We start from the raw sequence: 18,883 nt of genomic DNA on the forward strand, positions 1-18,883 counted from the left end.
TGTTCCACTCTGAGACCCTCAGGGATATGTTACAGTATAGATATAGATGTCATCATTGTCATTTCTCCATGAAGCAGAGAAAACACATCCGGCCTGTTCACTGTATTAATGACCCTAGATTTTGCCTAATTGCCTCCCCAGTGTTTAAATGTCAGGCACAATGCAAATTCCAAATGGCACACTGGTGCTTGTTGCCTCAAGTGCAGTGTAATCTGTAAATGAGCAGTGGAGGGATGAGGGCTCCCAAAGCAACAAGTAGTCAGGAACTCTGTACCGTCCATAAATCAGTCCTCGATTTATTTTGTAGCTCTTTCAGCTGTGTACATACTCAGACAATCCAAACGAACCTGATCAAACTTTCTTTGTACATCTGATTTAATTGATTTATATCTGGACTTTGCTTGAGTTTACCTGTAACAAACCATTTCACAAATTAACCCAACAAAATACACAATGCTCTTTAAAATTAAAATGTCCCCTTAAACTGTAACCCCCCTCTGTATCTGAGAACTTTTTTGTATTTTACCCAAAATATATATATTTTTTGTTTTATACATAATTTGAACAGTCTTAAACTCTTTCAACTCCATAAACTTTCAATCATGTGACACTAAAAGCAGCATGTTGGTGTGTTTGCGAGAGTGTAAATCCTCCACCTCCACTCCCTACCACCCTGTGTAGGTTTTTTCAATCTTTATACTATGTCATTACACTCTCGGATCATCTTACCTTGTTTACATTGTAGTTACTTTTTCAGCCTGGCCCAGCAAACTCTGTTTCTGAAAAGTGAATCCAATGAAGAAAGAGCCTTAAACTTGCCTTATCTCTACTGGCCATCAGGGGGCGACTCCTCTGGTTGTTAAAAGGAGTCTGGTTGTATATAAGTCTATGAGAAAATGACTCTACTTCTAACTTGATTTAGTACCACAGTAAACATTGTAAACATGAGTTTATGGTCTCAGTTCATTTAGTTAATTAAAATCCCAATTTGTTTTAAGATATGCTAATACAAGTGAGCAATACAGAGTGTGTAACTCTTTAAGATCAAGAATATTCATTGTTTTTCCCAGATCTGCAACGCTCCTTGCCACTAGTGCACATTTCTTACGTGGGAAATCTGGTATAAAACCATACTCGTATTTATTTTCATATACTCTTCCTATGTTAACATTGTCTATCAACACTGATAGAAGTGTAAATATCAGATCATAAAATTACCAAACTGCTGCAACCACAACTACAATGTGTTTTTAGCCATACTAGCAGCGTGGCCAGACTTAAATATCTCAGGATTGTAATGAAGTTTGGCACAGATATGCATGGTGCCCAGAGGATGAATCCTAATGACTTTACTGATCCCCCTGCCTTTTCCTGTAGTATTACCAACAGGCAAAATATTTTACTCGTCTAGTGATGCATCTCAACATCTGCTGGATGGATTGACACCAACTTTTGTACATTCATTGTTCCCAGAGGAAGCACCACCACGAGGATCCCATTTAAGTTTTTGTGTCTAATGTCTCAACTATAGGATGGATTGTCATAAAATTTGGCACAGACATTCACATTCTCCCTAGATTTATTTAAAATAACTTTTTAAGATCCCTTCACTTTCTCACTTTTCCTCTAGCGCCATCATCACCCTTTTAAACAACTTTGAAGGGTTCTGGTGAATGACAAGCAGCTCATTCCCACATTCTCTCCATTTACCTCCTCATTTTCATGTTGCACGAGTATATTCTGAGCTGTACTTGCTACAGGTGGATATGTAAGCTGCAGTGAACAACTTCTTTTTTAGAAGGAAACACAGCAACTTTCGGCTGTGTGAGGTCATAAAATCCGACCGGAAATCAGTTTAACCAATCTGCTCCTTTTTAATGGATTTTGTAATAGAAATACTCGTGTGATGCCGCCTCCATTGTGTCAGACCTGGTGTTGAGCAGCAGAGGGTCACCGTCAAATTCAGTGGCCGATTCTAAAGAACCTGTGTGAAATGTTTGTCTTGTATTGCTTAGGGAAGTCTCAGTAAGCACAGTGTACATAGATTATCTTTCCTTGACACTAGGAAAGATAATCTTAGGAAGATAAACTTTTAGGAAGATTAATAAAGAGAAATTATGAAGGGTTATGGCTATTATAGCACACTTCAAACATTAGAAGGACTTGTGTGTCTATTCAAGCTGTTCTCTGTAGCTGGATCAAAGTCTGTGTGTGTGTGTGTGTGTGTGTGTGTGTGTGTGTGTGTGTGTGTGTGTGTGTGTGTGTGTGTGTGTGTGTGTGTGTGTGTGTGTGTGTGTGTGTGTGTGTGTGTGTGTGTGTGATTGTGTGCTGGTGTGCAAGCTTCACCCCTGGAGTTGTAAAAATCAATACAGTGAGAGCTCTCACAGAAAGGTTGTAAATCATGAAAATTCATTCTCTTAAATCTGAGTTAATCCTCTCTCCACTGTGTCTTTGTGGTTCATCACACTGTGAGTCAAGCGACACAACAGCTGCTGCCGGAGGGCTAGAAACTGCAAGTTGTGGAACAAGTGTTTATGTGCACACGTTACATCGTCTATACTTGAGAATTGTATACTGTACATATGTGATGTGTAACATAAACACGGTGCAAGTAGTGCAAAATGAAATGCAAATACTCCACTGTAGTAAGAATAGCTCTGACCCGTACATGTAAATGTTTGTACTGTGTGATCTTATGGTTACGGTACTAACACCACAGCTTCTCTGCAGAGGCCAGTAGGTCAGAAGCGGTTATTGTGTGATACTCCTACGCATGCTCTTCTACTAAGAATGCTATCTCAATTAGAAAATATTCACATGCAGGAAAAGAAAGCTTACATTTGTATGGCTCTAAAAAAAAAAAAAAAAAAAAAACCCAGCCGTTTTAAACCTCATCTTACACACTCTCCTGTTGTATAGAGTAACATATGTCCAGTAAATTATTTTACGTGTCCAACCATTTTACTTTATAAGAACTATGAAGTCTCCTGGGTGAAAGTCCTGTGTATTGGAACCACCCATTCACCCTGGAGTTTGATGCTCTTTATACTTGTTGGTTCATGATTATGCTGATTATTTTTATGCATTTATTTTGTGGGATATATACAAATTACAGTGCATTACTTTTCGTTATAGCAATGTAGTGTATGAAAACCGCCTGCCCAGGGTGAGAGGGACCAAGAGGCTGCTGGGATACTAATAAGCAAGAGTACTTTCTTTGTTTGTTTGTTTAAATCACTTTATTTAAGAGCCAATGCATGGGGCTTACTGGAGAAAAATATGAGCCCCTGTTGAATGTTTGCCAAAGTGTTTTGAACCAGCCGGAGCTTTCTTGAAATTAAGTAACAGTTGACATTTATAAGAGCAGTCAGTCTCAACAAATTGATTAAAATGTATAAAAATATCCTCTATGAAGAACCGCTGACTGTGCTGCTTTTAAATCTGTCAACCTTTAGGAGTTTCTCTGTGATATAGAGCTCATTTTACAGCTGCTGTCCTGAGATGATGTTGCAGAAATGCACTGATTAGTATTCCTCCCCATACTTTGTGTTTGTTCTGTTTGATTATAAAACAGATTATGTGTATTGGACTAATGCATAAGAGCTTCAGAAAGTAGAGCTAGATTTTGGTCAGCTGCAGGTGAAGTATTGACTGCATCCAGTACTGTTTTCCCCAAACGAAATATAGCAGCTGATTGGCAGGCCGGTTGGTTTCGTGGTTCCTCTCTGGCTGGCTGGTTAAATCACTCAGCCGTGCAGCTGTAGCCATGCCACATTTTATCCTCAGAGAGAGAGACAGGCTGTCGGGGAATCCTCCGCTCTCCTCCCCTCATGCACAGACTCTCAGGCTGAGTGCTCTGGCTGCCTGTCAACAGGGTTTCAGGAGGGATGGACACTGTGAAATGGCCCCTCTACAGTCACATTTTCAAAAATACCAAAGGGAACGCAGGACTCTGTAACCAAATCCCTCAATCCTATTATATATTAAACCAGGCACTTTGAAGAAATCACAGCTTTGGTCTAACATTTTTTTTTAGATACGTATATATATCTAGCTGTTCAGGTCTTTAGGTCTACCACACTGCAGTTTCAACATCTGGCTTTATGTGCAACCCTTCATCACACACATGTGGTAGAAAATGTGTGATTTAACCTGGCTAACTGCTCATAATGCCAGTAGTAATAGATATGTCTGCTTATGTAATGGTCTAGCATCCATTTTATGCCTTGCACTACCACAGCCATAAACTCATTGTGCCTATTTCCTAATCCGACCATCCATGACGACCTCTGACATGCCTCTCAGAAACACAGACAGCTATAATCTGTCTGACTTGATTTATGTATAAATTTGGAGCACTAAATCTGACTACAAGCGCGTGTACAGTAGGTTTGGCCAACAGTAAGAATTACATTTTATTTACAAGGGAGAATGTATCATCGTGATGATCCTGGGAATGGTCTTTGGAGGTTTGCATCAAATGGTTATACCAGTGCATTTGTTTTACCTTTACAATTCCGAATCAATTATAATTTACATTTTTGCTAGTCATTTTTTAATTTTCTTTTTAAATTATGTTGTTTAGGTTTCAATTTTTTAAATGATTTCTTTTTTTCTTCAATTCCAGAAAATCTTTGGTTTCCATTTTATTCCTTAGACCACCAGGGAGGCCTGCGGTGGGTAAGGGTTAAGGTGACAATGATCTGCAATAGTTAGTCGATGTTAGACAGTTTGCACTGTATGAAGATTCAATCATAGACTGTAGATAAGAAACATAGTCAGCGATATAGTCACCTTGATGTCAAACGTTGACATCAAAGTCTCGATTTTGGCCTTTTGGCCAGCGCCATCTTGTTTTTTGGAACCACAAGTGAACCTTAAATACATTTTTAGCTGACAGAAATGTTACGCACACCATGAAAGTTTTTAAGTAGTCAGACAAAAACGCTGACAACTCAGTGGCAGCGACCTGTCAATCACAAGGTAGACCTGCCCTTAAGCATACCCTGGTTTATAGTCTGTTTGACTCTAAATGGACCATACTTTACTAAATGAACATCATGCTGTATTGAAGCCCCCTGCCTGGAGGAGAGCAGTCGCCCCAGGAGACAGATGAACTGTCAGGAGCAGCAGCAACTAAAATCCAGTCAGCACAAACTCCAGCATCATAAGGGGCTGGAGGAGCCCTGGGTCTTACCTGTGTAAGGGCAGCATCAGGTAGTTTGGAGATCTGACCCAGAATCAGGGGCAGGCCCCCTGGGATCAGATCTCGGGTCTTGAGTTCCGCACTGGCTACAGTTTAAACTGACTGCTAACTTGGGATGCATGTCCCGGAGTGGCCTACACTACTGCGGCGTAGCATCCTCCGAGGTTATGGTGTGGGTCGTTTTCTTGTTTCTGCCTCTTTGGATTAAATCCCATGAAATAAACCATCAAAATGCACACAGACCAGGGATGTATTCACACAGACCCCTACTTTTTCGTTGTCTGGACTGAAGCAGACTACAGTGACTCACTATCGCCTATCAACGAACATGTGATTTGACAAGACAGGATGGGCCGGACCTTACTGGTTGGCAGTAGATATCTCTGCAGCGCAATGCACTTATGCGTTTGACCTGAAGTCAAAACTGTTTTGAATGAATTCAATGTTGTAAACTAATAATCTGGCCAGATCTAACAGGTTCCACCTTTAAACAGCTGGGCATTACGCTGTAAAATTTTAATTAATTTTTGTTGTGGAATATATACAGCTGTGGATTAAACACATTATATGTAAATTAGAATTGAGGGCACCAGGATGTTGTCTGTAGGATTGACTACTCATAATAATTGATGTGTTTTTAATCCTAATAGAGGGCTATTGCATAGAAGAATACGATACATAGATCAGGCTTTGGATACACAGACTATTCTTAGAGTTGAATCCATTCATTGTTAGTTTTGGTCTTTTCATGGATCTTGACGGCAATAATATATGTGTAATATATCGTCAGCCTTGTCCATTTAGACTCAGCAATGTCTTGGTGAAAGTTTTTGCAACCCTTAGTTGGTCACTTGAAACCCCTAGGCTGTAAACAGTTACCCAAAAAACAGACAGGAGCCTGGATTTCTCCATTAACAACAACAGTAATAAAAATTAGAGTAGTCCCAGAAGCTCGACTAAGAAACAGAAACCAGCAGTGCTACCACTAAAAATAAAAACACCATCACTAAGATGAGTAACAAGACCAACACACTGAAAGTTAAAAAAATCAACAGTTGCTCTCTTCTCACACGCTGCAATCTATTCACATACATGAATGCTCGCTAGAGCTCGGAGCCGAGATGAGGAAATTGTTTAAGTGCAAAGTAGCAAGAGAGAGAGAGTCCCTGCCAAGTGAATCTACAAGGAGAGACATGCATTTCCTCTTTTAAAATAACTGGGACACTGTTCCTGAGGGTGTAAACACCACAAACAGAGCAGAGACAGAAACACACAGAGAGAAGAAACAGCTCCATACCCGGAGACACCTTTTTGCATTTCTCTTTCTGTGTGTAACTTTGCCTTATTTCTTTTTGTGTGTACCTGGACTTGCGGGGGTGTTCACTTCAATAGATTTGTGTATGTGTGTATGTGTGTGAGACATGCTTGCTACGTGCTTGTCAGCTCGTTGCACAGGGCAGACTGCTGGTTTTTCCTGACAAGAAATGACTAGCCAATCTCGAAAAAAATTCTGGCGGCCTTGACACCAATCTGGCACCAATTTACGGATCAACGGCACTGGACTCACACTCACACTCACACACACACACACACACACACACACACACACACACACACACACACACACACACACACACAAACACACACCCTGAGATGTACGTTTAACGCCATTGATCTAGGTGTGGGTGGTTGTGCTTTGTTTGTATGTTTGCTCACCGACAGGCTCTCCTACAATGTCATGTTTATTTTATTTATTTATTGAGTAGGAGCACTGCATTTTTTTCTCTCGCAGACTTTACTTTGTTCTTCAATCCTTTATTCCAAACACTTATACGTTTCTGGACTAGCATTTTGAAGCCTCAAGTTCGGTATATAGGTTCTCGCCATCTTGGTTTTTGGCAACCAGAAGTGATAAGAGAGGATGGAGCTAAGTACAACCAAACGCTATATAAGACCTTCTTAGGCGACCCAAAAGTAACTCTCATAAACTGAATACACACTGTGAAAGGGTTAAAGTTAACATTCGAAAAGAAGCCCCGCCCTAAAGCATACTCCGCTTTATGGTCTATTTGACTCTAAATGGAATCATAATTTAATAAATGAACATCATGCTGTATTGAAGAAGACTTGAAACTAGAGATTGAGACCATAAACTCATGTTTACAATGTTTACTGAGGGAATAAATCAAGTGAGAAGTAGGGTCATTTTCTCAAAGACTTCCATACAATCTGACTTCTTTTTACAAACAGAGGAGTCGCCCCCTGATGGCCATTAGAGAGAATGCAAGTTTAAGGCAATTCAGCATTGGCTTATGTCACAGCCCGGCTCAGAGACTGCAACAAACAGGGAGACAAACGAGCTGGATGCTAAAAAGAAGCAATTTATTTTCAACCACCATCAGTCAAACAATGTAACATGGATATATCAGTCATCAGTAGTGAAGTGCATGTATGGATGTGTGGCAGTGTGTACAACAGAACAGAACTCAAACTAAACCAGAGCAACTGTGTCATGCCAGTAACAAAGGATCTTCCACACCAGCGAGAGCAAGGCAGCCAAATGAAGGGGTATTTAAGAGCAGAGCAGACACCGGCTCAGGTGTGGCTCGTACAGCTGATGACCTCCATTCAGCACCTGCAACAGACAAACATTCACAGCAACAGGGACACCTAGTGTAGGGGAGGGTCGTCACACTTAACTTTTTCAGCATGGCACATGTTTGTCTTCCACTGAGAATAGCAACACTGCTGTGTAACATTTCTAAGCATAGACTGTGTGTGTGCGCGTTTGTGTGTGTGTGTGTGTGTGTGTGTGTGTGTGTGTGTGTGTGTGTTTGTGTCTGTGTGTGAGACAGTGTGTGTGTGAAATGTTCCAGTGGAACTGCACTGGGCCAGTGTTAAAGGTTTTCTGTCTTTGGGGAATCTTTATTGAACACTTAAGTGCTTCTGGTGGCCAAATACCTTAAAGGTGTTAGTGCTTTTTATCACCCTTACAGTAAAAGTAATGTGTTTTTTTTACTCACTTGGGTTTAAATGGAAGTATTGAAACAACAGCATGTTACGATGACCATGTCCAAATAGTCTGGTAGGAATACATTAAAATAAAGTCTTATATCACACGCTTAATGTGCAGCAGGGCTTTGGAAGTGCAGTCTGTTGGCTTTTTTCATTCACTGTTAGGTAAACAGAGACGTTTTACTTCGTCATTCATTAAAGTAGAGTGCAGAGGGATGACAATTCACCGCATCTGTATCCAGAAAACATGAAGCAATAAACAGTTCAAAACATCCTAAATTGCACAGGCTGGTCTCCTCCAGCAAAAATAATGAGCCATAAATTGTAGATATCCCATGAAATTACTACGTATGTTATTCAAGTGATCATGAAAGAGGATTTGTTTCCTGTGGAGATGGAAGTTTACTTTGCAAAGACTATATGCATGTCGTGAGTGGAAATTGTTGCTGGCTTTTGTAGGAAAATACAGGAAAAATGAAGAGTAACTTTTTGTTACACGTCATAGGAACCGTTGTGTGAAGATACGTTGAATTGCAAAATTATTAAATCGTAAAATTTTTTTTACATTTCATGTTAATTTACAAAAATAATCATTATTAAAATCATTTATTTTACAGCAGTACTGTCTGTCCTGTCACCACTCACTGCAACAATTCTATTTGGACTTTTTTGTTTAAAACTATCCATAATCATAACTTTCACTCATTCATGAAACATGGATATTATTTGCGTCACCTGTGAATTGCAGATGGCTTCATCAGTTTTAGCTAATTATTTGCAACAGCTTATCTGGTACAACATTTGAGTCAGTGTTACAAAAAGTAGCAGATCCAAGTGTCAGTGAAGACAAAGAGGAAAGTCGAGGATTGTTCCGTTGACATTTTCACTTTGAGGCTCCTTGATAACGCTCCATAATAAAAACGTTCCTTTTTATGCTGTCTCACTCAAATGTTCATAAAAACACACCCCGTTGAGTACTGCCCTTTAATATTTCAGTTTATGAGTAACCAGCTGGTTGTGAGACCTTTTAATTATTGTCATCCTACCTATATAAGAAAAAATGTTCTATTATAATTTTTTTTATGTTATAATCAGCACGCATACTTTGTATTCTGAGGTAAAAACAGAAAAAAAAATGTGGAACACTGAAACTGTACACCGTCTCTGTACACAATTCATCCAGCTGCTTACCCTCGACTCTCCTCATCTGGCCGCTGTCTCCTCTTCTTCCTCTGGGTTTGATAATCAGACAGGTCTGCCGAAGCCCCGGTTGTCTGCACGCACTGCCAGCGCCGACGTGACTCTGATACATATGAGAGCTTCTCGGCATTGTGAATGCAGCTCAGCTTTCTGGAGGTTGACCTTTTTTCCATGGATTAATAGGTTTTATGCTGGCAGCATTAATAAACAATTTCTTGGTTTCCACAGTTGGGGTACAGCGAGCAGTCACTCTGCATGCTAATGTGCACCCCCCCCCCCCCCCCATGCAAGCCTCCTGTCACCTACTTTTAGGCGGTCATGCTTGGCAATCACGACCCCGGTTATGTGATTTTATAATTTTTCTGGTCTACAAAGGACGCTTGTTTGCTCTCTTGTCTTTTAATTCCTGTTCTCTCTTTTTTATTTCAAACTCCCACTCTCTCCATCTGTCTCTGTCTCTTTCTTAGTTAGTTTGTTATATTTTTCTTTAGAAATCCTCCCAGGATCTGCCACCTTTCCCCTCAAACACTCTCCTCTGCCTTCACCCGATTGTTCATCTCTTCCTTTATTTCCATCGCTATCTTTTTAGCCTTGGCGACCGGGGGCTGATTATGTGGTAGCAGAGCAGTTTTTGGCCCCTCGCACCGTCTGTGGCCAAGGTCAATTATGGCCTTCCCCTCGCAGAGCAGGGTCGGGGCTTGGAGGTGGGAGGGGGGACGGGAGGTTTGGAGCGGGAAGAAAATCAACCAATTGGTGCCGCAAAAATTGATTCGATTTGCAACCTGGTGTGAAAGAGTGCTCTGTGTCCGAGTCTCACTCTCTCTTTTTTTATTCTTCGATGTCTCCCATATGTTTCATATGTTGGGTAGCATCAAAGGGAGAACAACTCTCTCTCTCATGTGTATGTTTTGATACGTGGGGATGCTCGGCCCACATTGACTTCGCACATCGCCTATTATGATATTAAGACAAACAATGTTGACTATTCGCACGTCTAACCATCTCTGACATAAGAGCGAAGCATCTTTGATCATAAATGGAGAAGATTTTACCGACCACTGATACCAGTGTTTTATTAATATGCTGTCTAGAATTATTTTATGTATGTATGGCAACATGAGGCTTGACTTCAACATTGCTTTACTAGCTTTGAAAAACAAATTGTAACAAATATAAACATGGAGATTAATGCACTGAATTGTTATTTATTAGAATAATGGAATCCAATACCAGATTGGCCCGTTGTGACGTTACCTGAACCGGCTATTTCCGTCAGTATTTCCCCAATATTGGTATCTCTACTTAAAATGCAATCAGTCGTCTCTAAAAATCGTCTGCTTCGATCTTCAAATCAAACTGATTAACTTGACTGACAAGTTGAGAATCGCTCCACAAACAACCTTCCTCTGCTCCACAAACACACACATGCCTCCGTCAACAAACGGTGTGTGGGTCTATGTGAATGCATTCTTGATTAGCCACAATTATGGCCTTGGCACCAGCTCGTATGATTGGTTTGACTCGGGGTTGTTTTGCAATTGCCGACGAGTAATCAGCGCTGGGCGTGTACCTGGACCGCCGTCTAATCACAGCAGCCCACCGACCTGCGGCGCCGCTCACCTGACACAGGAAAAAAGTATAATTAATTACCTCATTGAGGAAACTCAGGGAACCATGAAGGGAAAAACTGTTTGGCTTCTAATCGGCTCAGCAACAGAGTTTGCTTTGGCTTGCGTAGAGCATGTTTGAACATTCTTTCGGAGAGAGAAGGCTTTTAGCTTTAACAAATGAAGCAGTGCAATAAAGATGTTTGTTCTGTGTTGTGGGCTGGGGATTTTAAATATATTGTATGTGTAAGTATGTATTTAATATCTTTTTTCTGTCACCTGTCCAGACAGGAGCCATCCCTCTCTTTTTTCCGACAACTTGGACATAATAAGCAGCCATTTAATAAACTGCCTTCTGCTGACACACAATAAATCTTAACGTGCGCGATAAAAAGAATAATGATGGGGTCGAGCCTGTGCGTCGACCAGAGGGAGTGTTTATTTATATGACATTAAACATGCAAGACGGCCTCGCGCTCAGGGTTTTATCATGAACGGCTCGATTTTTTATTGCTTCAGTATGTCGCACGTCTGCCTATCAATGGCTCTGCCCAGCTCTCTGCTACCAAAGCACCTTTAATAGTTTTCAACTTAATTCTCTAGCGTAATGGTAAGACAATGTGGGAATTCCCATGAAATATCTCACATTCATCGCCTTTCTGACCTCTCAGTTCCTCCACTGACTGACTGTTTCTCACTGTTATTGCGATGCGAGTGACATCTCAGTCAATGCAGTTGTTCATGCATTGCGCGATTTGTGGCCTCGCGTTTGGGAATGCCTGCCAGTCCTCAATCAAGGGTAGAGAAGACACTCATGAATACAGCTTGGTGCTCCTCGAGATCGTTACTGTTCATCCCGAGTGTCTGTCCGCTCCTTTTCTAACTCAGCTCTGCTTTCAGAGGATAAGCTTCGACATGGAGTGGTGCACCAAAGGGCTAATTACAACATAATCATTGCACGGTGTTGGCTGTGTCCAAAACTGAGCATTACTCTCATACATGTCATCCTGTGCAGCTATAATACAGGTGATTTATATAGCAACTATAAAATCAAAGTCTGGGGAAAGTAGGCCTGTCACAATAATTACGGTATTGACTCATCGTTTGATATATGGACGTGACCTCGGTCATTTTTGCTGACCTCGATATTTTGCTGTTATGGTAACATGCAAAGCCAACATGATGCCAAAATAAACAAAAGGGTTTTCCCTACCGTTATGAGACTTATGCATATTGCAGACATTGCACATTTTTGTTAACAGAGCCCAAGAGTCCATTTTATTTGTTCTATTGGTTTAGTATATATATTTTTCATTATTGTTTTAGGGTTTGTCGGTCCGTTCCATTCTTGTGAACATGATATCTCAGGAACGCATGGAGGGAATTTCTTCAAATTTGACATAGACGTCCACCAGAACTCAAGGATTGGAGGTCTTGGAAGATTGGAGGTCAAAGGTCAAGGTCACTGGGACCTCATAATACATGCTTTTGGCCATAACTGAAGAATTCATTGGCTAATAATGACAATTTCACAGGATATAAGACATTTTGGACAGATATGGACGTAAACTTCAAATATCTAATATTTCAATTTTTTGATAGATTGACGTGAAATTTTGTACAGACATCCATAGTCCTAGTCGTACCTTACACCGTAAGTGGAATATGACGATATCCGGCAAGAATCCATCTTTTTGAGCTTCAAGTAACAAGTGTATGTAGTTCAGACCAATCAGCGCTCCTAAAGCGTGTGAAGACATGGAGAGGTGCTGATAGACATATGGTCCAATCCCCTGCTGAGTATTTTTTTTATTGCCTGTCCTTTTCTGAACCGTTTCCAATGACGGCCTCTCACATGGTTCTGTGTAACAAACCATCTGACGCAACAGGTTGCTACTTTTCAACTTCTAGAAAGATTGGCACAAATTTGGTACACACATTCATATCCTTATCAGGATGAACAGCATACGATAAGATAAAGAGATAAAACGTAATTATCCTGAGGGAAATTGTGGAAAGACTGCAATGCAAAGTAATAACTTTGGGGATCCCTAACTTTTTATCTTGCACCTATATCAATTCAAAATCTCACAAAACCATCGACATGGTAAACATCATACCTGCCAAACATCAGCATGTTCCTGGGAGCATGTGCTGGCGTCAGAATTAGGCACAAAGCCAAGCTGTGTTTGTGTATCCTCACAGAGCTGCTAGCCTGGCTGTATACTCATGTCAATTTTAAGACATCCACACACAGGCTGCAGCCATATTTTTAGCATAATCTCCTTTCAGATTTACCCTCATCATTTTTCTTTTAGATCGTCTTTGTCAGAAATGTGAATGTTTATTTTAATTTAGCACAGAAAGTTGTTTAGCTTGGAAGATCAAAAAATCATCCTACACGATCTAAATACCTCTTAACTGTCGCAAAGCAAATGAAAGTATTCCTTATTTTGGGTCCCTGGAGAAGTATCCAGACCCTTACACTGAGAACCCTGGCAGCACGGGGCACATCAGAGGTCTGACAGTAGTTCCTTGAGCCAGTTCAGTGTGAGCTGCTCACAACTGATGTGGTGAAAATCTCCATTGTGACGAGTGCTTTTTGATTAATACCGCCCCGATGAATGCCTTTATTTTTAGCCGGGCAGGGCGGGACAGTGTGGCAACGCTCTTTATTACCCTTCTGGTTTGGAGATGAATGGGCTACAGCGCAGAGAGACGCTGTGTCTCGGCGTTCATTCATCATTGCCAGATTTAAGTGAGAAGGATGGAGGAGTCACTTGATCGGTTCTATCGTTATTCTGACAAAGTTCAGAAGGCAGTCATTGACAAATTGCTGATGGAAGACATAATATTTGGGAGGGATTATCCCATGTCTGATTTACCAATTAAAAGTGTTGCTGATGTTCCCAGCGCTGCAGGTGCAGGGGTCATTTACCAACAATATATATTTTCTGCCAGGAACATGAGCTAATTGACCAAACGAGTGCTCTCACATCTGATGTCAAGGTTGAGGCCAAGGTGAGAATGAGAGTTGCATTTCATCCGAGCAGGTCATTAGGCTCGGCTCGAGACCCGATTATAGCGAGATGGACTCTGCAGCGCTGATCCTTTTCAAGACAGATGGAAGTCCATTTCACCTGGCGAGGCAGTTTCTGCAACATAATTACATACATTGTGAGCATGAAATGAAGGTGACCCCCCCATAACAGTTCAAATATGAATTATGAATCCGACATCTGTTATATTCTTACATAATGTGAACCTTGAAATGTGTTCCATTCAAATGAAATCTTCTAAGTATTGTTTTTTTGTTTTTTTTCAAAGAGCCTGTTCCTACGATAAAACCCGGTGCTTGTGTCTGTCCCCGCAGGAACTCTTTACAGCGGAGTGCAAGTTCAAAGAGTCGGTGTTTGAGAACTACTATGTGATCTACTCGTCCATGTTGTACAGACAACAGGAGTCGGGGAGAGCTTGGTTCCTAGGGCTCAATAAAGAGGGCCAAGCCATGAAGGGGAACCGGGTGAAGAAAACCAAACCAGCTGCTCACTTCCTGCCCAAGCCATTAGAAGGTACGTACTGTGATAGACTCAGGGTGAGTGAGAGCACATAACACAGAGGGTTAGTTAACAACACATTTCTGATGCAGTAGGCAAAGCTAACCTCAAGAGCTAATTTGGGGTGATTAAAAAAAAGATATATATCTCTATATATTATTTTATTTATATTTTATAATATCAAAAATTATAGATTTTCAGAATAACTGTGTTAATATTCTATATATTCCTTTTTGTCAACAATTTTCATTAAAAAAAGACTGACTAGCCAAACCACTCTGTTTCTGCTGTAAATGCTCACTAGAGCGCCAAGGCTGTACAAAAATAGTCCCCAACAAATGCACTATTTCCTTCTGTTTCAGTATCATTTCCTAAAAATTACAGTGCCCAGCTATATCAGGAAATTACTGAGCCTTTTTCTAAAAAAAAGGGGTGAGTTGGAATGAACAGAGATATGAGAGAACACATTATTGGGTTTAGTCTTTTGATGGTATTTGTTGACATTAAGAAAAATACTGAATATGACCAGCTTTATCCTTTAAAGGGCCAAATCCAATTGAGGTGCACAACTTTCAGGGCCCAACTATGATATTTAAATAGCAACATAACTCTCAGAGATGGATTTCTCATATTTAGGCAAACAAACCTGAAGCTATCTGCTTGGGCAGTTTCCACTTGCTTTAAGGGCTTGATTTGAATAATTATTTCATAATAGTATAAAAAAATATTTAAAAGTATTAGTTGAGCAGAATAAAATCATAGCTTAACTGCTTTCAGTTTTGTTTTACTAAGAGACTCAAGCGGCAACATTTCCTCCATATTTCCTATTTACTTTTTGGTGCCTGAATGAGTTTATCAGCTGTCAACATTGCAGGAGACCTCGAAACATAACGTGTAGGAGGAGACGCAAGTAAATCTGGATGTATTTGGGTGAAAAAAGTAAAAAACATGACTACCCTTATTACATTACAAGACAGATGCCCAATACTACAAGGCCTGTCTCTACAGTAATGCTACAACTCTGTGATTCATTAACATATTCTTCTAATTGTGTGCTGATTCGCTGATTTTGCTGCTGTAAGTGCACAATACAGTTCAGTATAGGAGGCCCGACGGCTATGTGAGTGCAGCATGAAGCGCTGATAGTCCAGCATTCCCCCCATCGCTCTCGTCAGTCAACCGGCCTGATTGCTTCCCAACCATTTAAAATGTGGAATCAAGTTGAAGTGTCCCGCCAAGACAGCTGTAGACTTGCGGCTGTAAAGTGGAGGATAATGAGGCACTTTTCGCTGTTTTGTTGAGAAGCATTAGCTTTGATTCTGAATCAGCCCAGATGGAGACAGAAGCAGGTCAGGACGCCCATGGGCAAAATATTATACCATCTATAAATTGCAGGACGTCTTCTTTGAAAGTTTTTAGGAATTTCTGTCCGTATAAGAACCTATGAAAAAGTGCACAACAACCAATATTGTTAGGGGGAAAGGAATAGTTTTCGACAGTTTTCAACTCAAATGTGCAGCAGGGATGTTCTCGCTAACAGCTTTGCTCTTTGTCTCTCTTCTTTCTCTCCTCATTGTCTCCCCCTTCAGTTGCCATGTACAGAGAGCCATCGTTGCACGACGTCGGAGAGACGGTACCCAAAGTGGCGGTGCCTCCCAGTAAAAGCACAAGTGAGCCTGCAGTGATGAATGGAGGTAAACCAGTAAGCAAGCCCGACAAGCCCGCCACATAGCCCCGCACCTGACCAGCGCCCAGCGTGCACGCGGAGGTGGGAAGGGGTGGGGAACGTGACGGAGACTGGACTCCGGACCCTCTTTTCTTCTGTGGACCAGATCCAGGCGAAAAAACCACCCTCCCCATTTTTCTTCTCTTGCTCCTCCTCCCCTCTTTCTCCAGCCTCGCCCCCTCCCTTTTCTCCAGCCGGCACTCGACATTGGACGCATGGACAGCGAGGCGGCGGAGTTTCTCCAGCACACAGGAGGGGAAAAGAGGACCTCTGATCATGGAATGCCTTTAGCTTCCCCTTACAAACTGTGAGAACCCCCATGTGAATGCGGCGTGTTTCACGGCCACGCCTGCTCTGCTCTCCCACCCTCCTCTCTGCGATGGCCCCCGCTGCAGCAGAGTCTGTGTACCTTCAGATCTATTTTCTATACCACAGTACACCAGCTATGTTCTGGGATAGAGACTGTATAGATAGAGCAAATACTTGGACTGTCGTCCTCTATTTTTTACGAGTACGTTCCCCCTTCTCCCTCTCTTTCTATCTCTAGCCACACTCTTTTTTTTCCTCTTTGTCAAGTAACCTAGAAAAGAAATATAACACGTTTTGCAGGGGAGTTGTGTGATTTTCTACAAAACGCATTCAAACAGATGTGGCAACCTATACACAAAACAAAACTCGAATTTTTTTCTTGCCCACAAAATGCACACACACACACACACACACACACACACACACACACACACACACACACACACACACACACACACACACACACACACACACACACACACACACACACACACACAAGCACACTTACAGACAGACACACATAGTTTGTGGAGGGGGAAAAATCTGAGATGTTGCTATTTTTTTTTACAGCTGATAGAAACACACTGGAGGCTGACAGAGAGCTCCTGCAATCACAGTTGATGAAGTGCTAATTACCGCCACTGCAATCAATGCGAGGAGCTCCCTACACACAAATACACACACGTTTCTAAACCGATGTGTGTGTGGGCGGTAGAGCGCTGTAAGGAATGGTGTATACATATCACTATCTAAGTCCCACCAGCGGTTTCAGTCCGCCTTCTCTGGTAAATAGAAAAAAAGCTGAAGTCTATTTTTCTTTAATCTCATTTCAGAGCGTGGGCTCTAGGAATATCTCTAGGCCTTGTGGGCCTCTGTCCCTCACTCACTGACTTCTTTGGACTACGAGGCAAAGGCTTGTGGCTTTGACCCAGATGGTCGACAACTGCAGCACTGGCAGCCATCTTGTGGCAGCGTCTACTCAAAAAAAAGCCAGAAAGACAACATGGCTGAAAACCAGTAGGCGACATTTATACTGGCTGCATCCCTATTTGGTTCGGCGAACCTAAAGCATGGGCAAAGGTTAATGTTGTGTTCTCTCTTCTTGCAGCAGTTATTCAAGAGATGGCTTATATTGTAACATTTTTCACTGTATAAAACTTAGGGAAAATGACTATTATAAATCATAACTTTTTAAATGACTAGATATTGTTATTATTATGATTATTATTACGAGAGGATTTGTCTCCTAGCTCAGCATGCAGAGTCCAGTACCGATCATCTTGGCCTATCACGTGCCTGTTTGGACCTCAATTCCCGGCATGCAAAAACAGGTTCCCAGTCCCCGTCACTGGGCCCCCGAAGGTGCCTCACCCACCCGATACATCCGTGTAGAGGACACGTAGCATCATCCGTTGACGAGCCACACTCAGATGTGTTCACCTCTGAAAATGACCAAAGTCTTTTTTCCTTCATCCCAGGAAACAAAAAAAACGATTCTTTGCAAAAGAAAAACAAAAATCTGATTCAATCCATCCAAGCTTTCACTGTGATCGCGTTTGTTCCGTGCGACAGAATCAACTCCCTTACAAAAAGGTCTTTGCCTGATGTCATTTTAGAGATGTACGTATACCTTGAATTAATCATGTGCATGTATTTTCTATGAGGAGCAAGGTATGGGTACCGCTCTTTGGTCCGCGTTAGCCGGAGAGTTGGGTGTTGGGAGTTGCATGTTGCAGGCTGCAGCACACTCACAGCGGACCCGAAGGAAAACCCGCTGCACTTTCTGTTTCTGCATCTTCATCACGACTGTTAGAAGTTTAACAAAGCTCTGTCTGAATCGATCAATTTATAACATTCGTCTTGCTCTTAAGGAATTTTTTTTCCCTAATAGTTTTGTTCGATAAGATTTAGAATACAAAGTCGATTGTCACTGATGTGCGCGCTGCTAAAACTGCAATTTATATTAAGAAATTGATTTGGTGAATATGATTTTATTGGGTTTTACACATGATCGTTTCTTATTACAGCACATTGAAGCACATTAGTTGGAATATTTAACTGTACAAAGCTGTTAAATGGCATACGTACACACACACACACACACACACACACACACACACACACACACACACACACACACACACACACACACACACACACACACACACACACAAGAGCTGTAAACCACTGATGTTCTGTCCTCATTACAGCCAATCATTCTCCACTCTTACAAACTCTACATGCTGGGCTGGCTGCTGCTCCA

General features: G+C 41.4%; 1 protein-coding gene across 2 annotated transcripts in view; it reads left to right on the top strand.

The window, feature by feature from the left end:
- Nucleotides 1-16,317, top strand: part of fgf14 (fibroblast growth factor 14) — a 99,735-nt gene extending 83,418 nt beyond the window's left edge. For both annotated transcript variants that reach the window (XM_054615121.1, XM_054615122.1), the window contains exons 4-5: nucleotides 14,402-14,600; nucleotides 16,175-16,317. In XM_054615121.1, the coding sequence (XP_054471096.1) occupies nucleotides 14,402-14,600; nucleotides 16,175-16,317 (342 nt within the window). The remainder of the gene's footprint in view (nucleotides 1-14,401; nucleotides 14,601-16,174) is intronic.
- The last annotated feature ends 2,566 nt before the right edge of the window (nucleotides 16,318-18,883 follow it).

Source organism: Anoplopoma fimbria, chromosome 16 (genome assembly GCF_027596085.1).
Source record: "Anoplopoma fimbria isolate UVic2021 breed Golden Eagle Sablefish chromosome 16, Afim_UVic_2022, whole genome shotgun sequence".
Lineage (NCBI taxonomy): Eukaryota > Metazoa > Chordata > Actinopteri > Perciformes > Anoplopomatidae > Anoplopoma > Anoplopoma fimbria.